Raw genomic sequence first — 6,256 nt, 5'->3', positions numbered from 1 at the left:
CTATGGAGTCCTGGTGTGGCGCTGTGGGTGAATGCACTGGACTGCAAAGTTGGTTTGAGCCACGAGATTACAGTTCAAATTCACCAGCCACTCCTCAGAAACTCTATACAGGGCCGTTATGGGTCAGAATCAACTTGACAGCATTTAACAACAACAAAACCTCTATGTCCCAGAAACTATTACCCTGGGATGGTCTTTAAATCTTAAACCAAAAATAATCCTTGAAGTCTTCTTAAAATCAAATAGTTCCGCTTAACTAGTGAAGAAAGTTGGCTTTGAGCATTGTGCTCTCTGAGAATCTATCAATATGGGATCAGAAGTGTCAATAGGAACCTTATGGGGCGGTGAGTTTTTGTTCATGGGGGAGAAAGAACTCAGAACAGGAAGATGAGAATGGTGTACACATGAAGATGTTGCAGTCTGGTGCATTAACCCACAGCGACGCACTATAATACTTTTGTTGTTGTTGTTGTTAAGTACCGTGGAGTCGGTTCCGACTCATAGTGACCCTGTACAGGGTTTCCGAGGCTGTAAATCTTTACGGGAGCAGAAAGCCTCATCTTTCTCCCACGGAACAGCTGGTAGTTTTGAACTGCTGACCTTGAGGTTAGTAGCCCAATTCGTAACCACTACACTACCAGAGCTCCTTACTATAATACTTTGTTGTTGTTGTTGTCAGGTGCCATCAAGTCAGAACTGACTCATAGCGATCCCATGCACAGCAGAATGAAACAATGTCCAATCCTGGGCCAACTTCACTACCGCTGCCACACTTGATGCCACACTTGAGGCCACCTGGCCGATCCATCTCTTTGGGGGTTTTCCTCTTTGTCTCTGACCCTCCATCTTACCCAGCATGACATCCTTCTCCAGCGATTGTTCCCTCCTGACAACATGTCCAAATTATGAGAGATGAAGCTTAGCCATCTTGGCCTCCAAGGAGCACTCTGGCTGCACTTCTTCCAAAACAGATCTATTGGTTCTTTTGGCAGTCCATGGCACTTTAGTATTCTCCTCCAACACCACAATTCAAAGGCATCAATTCTTCTACGGTCTTCCTTATTCACTGTCCAGCTTTCTCATCCATATGAGGTTATTGAAAATACCATGGCTTGGGTCAGGCGCACCTTAGTCCTCAAGCTGACATCTTTGCTCTTCCACACAACAGTATAATACTCTAGGTCATCTAAAATGTAAACATTGTGGGGATTACCAGGAATTACATGCCAGGAAACAAAGTGCATGAATTGTTGAATGGAAAACTGATTTGCTCTGTACACCTTCACCCACTTCACAATAAAAAGTTTAAAAACAAAAAGTATTTCTAATGTATTAAATTAAGTAATACTCATTTTTAATTATGTGGACATTTTGTTTCCATTGTAAGTATTAAATGAAAACACTAACATTTGTAGTTGTCACTTCTTTAAAATAAAGTTATTCATTTGTGCCTTAATTCACAGAAACAATCCTAATTCTAAAAGTACACAGAAGTGATCTTTATTTTGTTTCCCTCTGGAAAGGTTTCATGTATTTGAATTTTTAGCCATGAACAACAAATCTGAATGGCATGTCTTGTTCATAGTCCTGACACAGACCTGCTGGTTAAATGTGGTTGCAACCTGCTTATTACTATATTTGAGAGTGAGCTGAAGTGGACATTCATACATTCAGTTTTCAAGGAGCCCTGGTGTGGCGCTGTAGAATAATCACTGAACTGCTAATTGAGCTCACCGCAAGGTCTGCAGCTCAAACCCACCACCAACAGCTCTGAAAACCCTATATAGAGTCTCTATGAGTCGAGGACGCACAACAAGAAGAGATCATGGAGGAGGCTAGTGGGATGATACTGCCAGAGGATGAGGCCTGGACCACTGCAAGTAAAACCTAATTAGAACAAGTTGACTTTTCCACTGGGTGGGTTGGAGCCACTGGATGGTGCTGGGACAGGTGGTGGGACAGGCTGGGCACACATTTGTAGAGGGAGATAAATTTGATTTCCTAGTGTAGCTGGAAAAGCGGAAGCCCATAGTTCAACCAGAGAAAAGGATGAAGTCTTTTGTGGGGGAAGCCTGCTCTGCATTGCAAACGCAAGTACCCTTTCCTTCCAGCTGGCCAACTGCTGCCATTCTGCGCATGCGCGCTTTCCAAGGCCGTGCGTGATGCTTCTCTCGAGCCAATGGGGTTTAACGTTCCAGGCTCATCCAATGAGTTCACGCCATGCTTCGCCTTGACCAATGGGGCTTCGAGGAGCCAGTTAAGCTAAGGAGGTTGGCCCCGCCTTCCGTGCTTCCACAGCACTTTCAGGGAAGATTGGATTTCCAGAGCGAGTGTTCGTTCTGGGTTCGTTCTTGGCTACGATTCTTTTGGTCAGTTCTTCTGGAAGCCAGGAGGAATTTTGGTCTCATAAAGAGAAAGAGAGGCTTGGGGACACAACTGGGTCTTCTGGGTCTGAGGGAGGAGGGGACTAGGCGCCTGAACTCCTGGGTCTGAAGGAAAAGGCAGGTGTGGGGAGGCGGGGTTCCTAGGTCTGAGGGATGGGGGGAGGGGGAGGAAGCGCTGAAGGGATTGGAAATCCTGGACCCCACGGAGGAGAGCCTGGGGATATGGACTCTTGGGTCTAAGGAGCAGGTGACGGGAGTCCAGACTTTAGGTCTGAGGAGTCTGGGGTCCTGGGCTTTGGGGTTTGAGTGATTTGGGGCTGGGGCCCAGAATCACGCGTCCTTTGGCGAACAGTGGCTGAGACACAAATCCCTGGATCTCTAGATGGACCGAGCTGGGATCTGAATCCTGGAGTCCAATGGGGATGGGAACTGTGGGCTGAGATACCAAGATCTTGAGGGAATTAGGTTTGAACCTGGACTCCTGAGGCTGAAGGAGAGGAGGTCCCTTTGGGCCCCGATTCCTGGGTCCTGAGATTGGGTTGCTGGACTCCTTGATCCTAAGGAAATAAGTAGCTGGGTGCCCAGGCTCCTGGGTCTAAGAATGACAAAGATGGAAGCTGAGATACAATCAACTTCTTAACTTGCCCAAAATCACAAGACTGACCTTAAAAATCAATAAAATCAAAGTCACAAGACTGATCTTAAAAATCAATCAAACCTAAACCAAATTAGCTGCCGTTGCACAATCTCCAACTTACAGTGCCATAGTGGGTAGGCACTGGGCTGCCGACCTCAAAGTTGATGGTTCAAACCCACCGGTTACTCCGTGGGGGGACGATGAGGCTGTCTGCTCCTTTAAAGATTTACAGCCTCAGAAGCCCTATGGAGCCGTTCGGCTCTGTCCTATATGGTCACTGTGAGTTGGAATCGATCCAATGGCTGTTAAATTAGTGATTCAATAACATGGTGCTGCCATGTATGTCAGAGTTGAATTATGCTCCGAAAGGTTTCAATGGCTGATGTTTTTTGTGTGTGTGTGTGGTGTTTTTTTTTAAATAGGTCATTGGATCTTTCTTCCAAAGTGCCTCTGGGTGGACTCAACCTTTTGGTTAGTATCTGGGCACATTAACCATTTCCACCCAGGGTCTTCAAACACAATAAACTCGCCCCTAAAGCCGATACTTGCCAGAGGATAGATTTAATATCATTCTGTTGCCTTAAAAATGTCTTCTTCTCCTTCAAAACGCAGATCCTAACCAGCTTCTCCCGACCTCTCTAAAGAAGCCATGGGAAGCTGTCATATCCACTGTTTGATGTTCCTCTTTCTTTTAGGAATCTCTTCCATAACCTGTATGTATGAAGAAGGTGGGAGGAAAGCAACTGGGTCATGGGGTGGGGAGGGGAGTATATGATGAAAAGGAAGTGACTCGGCCCCCACAGAGAAGGATAAATGCTAATCTTTAACTTGTTTTCTTCCCAGCGGCCCAAAATTTGCTTTGTCACAAGAGCATAAGCATTACTGTGGAAGAGAATGCAATCACGTCATATAACTGGACCTCAGAGAAAGCTGAGACTTGTGACAATGGAGAGTTTTGCCAGGAAAGCATTTTAATCATTAAAGCAGGTAGAGTGAGAATGGGCAGTTGGGTTGGGTGGCAGGGAGGGTGATTATGTCCACGTCACATATTCGCTAGCCCAAACTCAAGAACGAATTATCTAATAAGCAAGGTAAACATGTGCTTAGGGCATCAACAAAATGGGCACGAGTTGCCCAAAACAGAGATCCATACATACAAAGCCGATAGGTCACCAGGAAAAGCCAACACTGCAGTGGGAGGACACTGGCAGGGCATTGAGTGAAACCACGTCACCGTCTTCACCATCATTAGGAAAAAACAAGTGCGTCATCAAAGTGCTTCAGAAGTATCACTGAGTGCCAGAGATCAGTTTTGTGTAACAACATACTACACTATCACTGACCCGTGAAACTTTCATGAAAAGAAGGATTAAAATGTATAATGCTCATTCAAATCGATTTTCCTTTTTAAACATTGTGGATATTCCTGGTAAAGAATGGATGGAGGCATTTCAGAAATCAGTACAGGTTTATTCCGATGACTTAAATACAGACCTTTTGAGAACTGTTATCATTTCATTCTTACATGAGAATTAAGCTTACAGATTCAGGAAAGACAGATTTTACTTATGTAGGCATGTATGATTCCATAATAGAAATACATAATAGAAATACCAATATTCAAATTGCTTTATCCATATTCTTAACTTTAATGATCACAAACAGCACAACAGAACAGCTGTTTTCATCCCTGATGAGACTCAGTGTGCAACAGTGCTTTTAAGGAAGACTTGATTCATTATCCATGTTATATCTGGAAGAGATAGTGTATGGCAGTTTAATTGTAATGAAATTATTGAAGGATTTGTAATAGTAATGAATAGAAAATTATTTCTAATTATAGCAATAGAAATGAAAGATACATCTAAAGAGAAAATATAGTAATTTGTTGCAATGTTTGTTTTGTGATCTTATGTTGTTTTGTGATCTTATGTTTTCTTTTATGACAGCTCTTCATGAGTGCATTTATAATTATAGCATTTCTTATGAAACCAATATCAAAATTGAAGTGTGAGCTGTTAAAAACAAATTTTCATTGTGAGACATCAGCAGAGTTTTACATTGATTGTTGAAACAAGTTCACTGACTTATTTTCTGTTATAAAATACATGGAATATTCTTTTTGTAGAAAATAATAAAAATCTTAGTACCTAAAAATTTTGTAATCCAGTTCATCTCATTTGGCTAAAATGAATATTTTGCATTCAATTGCTAATATTATAGTCACATTTAAAAACAAGTTACATAAGGAGCTCTGGTAGCGTAGTGGTTACGAATCGGGCTGAACCGCAAGGTCAGCCGTTCGAAACTACCAGCTGTTCTGCGGGAGAAAGATGATGCATTCTGCTCCCGTAAAGATTTATAGCCTCGGAAACTCTGTACAGGGTTGCTATAAGTCAGAAACAACTCCACGTTACATAACCAACCAACCAAGATACACACACATGTATACGTAGTACACCCACTTCTCACTCACAACAAAGCTATGTTCCAAAGACCAGGTCATTATGTGAAAATGTTCACTGTACGAGAGTTGAAGTCATGTCCGTTCTTCAGTGCTGGTGTTCCCCCAGGCGTTCACCACCTGTTGGGTGCCTTCAGTGCCTTCAGTGTGTCTTAGGATGCATGTGGTGCAGGAGACCCCTTCCCCATACTGCCTCCCATACCACCACAGAGCCTCCAGGGTTAGAGGTGGTAGTGGTTGGGGTTGCCCATCACCTGTGGAACAGCAAGGGCCCACCATCACCTGGCCATGTTCCAGGCCTTTACATGGACCCCACACCACGCATCTTCACTTTTTCACTTCACCAGCCCCAGAAATAGACCTTGGCAGCAAAGAGCTCCTGGGCCTGTAGACAGGTGAGGCCTAGCCACCTGTACCCAGCAGAGGTGGTGGAGGTGGCAGTGAAGCCTCTTTGGGAGAACAAACTTCCAAGCCCCCTTTCTATCGTGTGGCTGCTCCAAATTCATCACAGGCCTTCCCGGGTTCCTTCTTCCTGGGTATTAGGAACAGTCAGCGGCCTGTCTCTCTCTGGCAAACCATCCCCTCCTCCTCCCATTGCATCTCAGTTCCTCATTAAGGCAGAAAATCCGATTTATTTTCCTGTTGCCATAAATGTGAAGTGTCAGATAACAAGATAGTCAATAAGAGAGAAGTAGGTGTATGTATATGAGTGTGTGCGTGTGACTATGTATGTACGTGTGCATATGTATATGTATGTATATATATATATAT

At 43.8% G+C, this 6,256-nt stretch overlaps 1 protein-coding gene across 1 annotated transcript in view; it reads left to right on the top strand.

Moving 5' to 3' along the window:
• Positions 1-2,220: 2,220 nt before the first annotated feature.
• Positions 2,221-6,256, top strand: part of TEX101 (testis expressed 101) — a 6,661-nt gene continuing 2,625 nt past the window's right edge. Inside the window, exons 1-2 of the mRNA XM_006871505.1 lie at positions 2,221-2,332; positions 3,865-4,008. Of these exons, the coding sequence (XP_006871567.1) occupies positions 2,221-2,332; positions 3,865-4,008 (256 nt within the window). The remainder of the gene's footprint in view (positions 2,333-3,864; positions 4,009-6,256) is intronic.

Source organism: Chrysochloris asiatica, unplaced genomic scaffold (assembly GCF_000296735.1).
Source record: "Chrysochloris asiatica unplaced genomic scaffold, ChrAsi1.0 scaffold00168, whole genome shotgun sequence".
NCBI classification, from domain to species: Eukaryota; Metazoa; Chordata; class Mammalia; order Afrosoricida; family Chrysochloridae; genus Chrysochloris; species Chrysochloris asiatica.
This window is presented reverse-complemented; position numbering and strand designations above follow the sequence as displayed.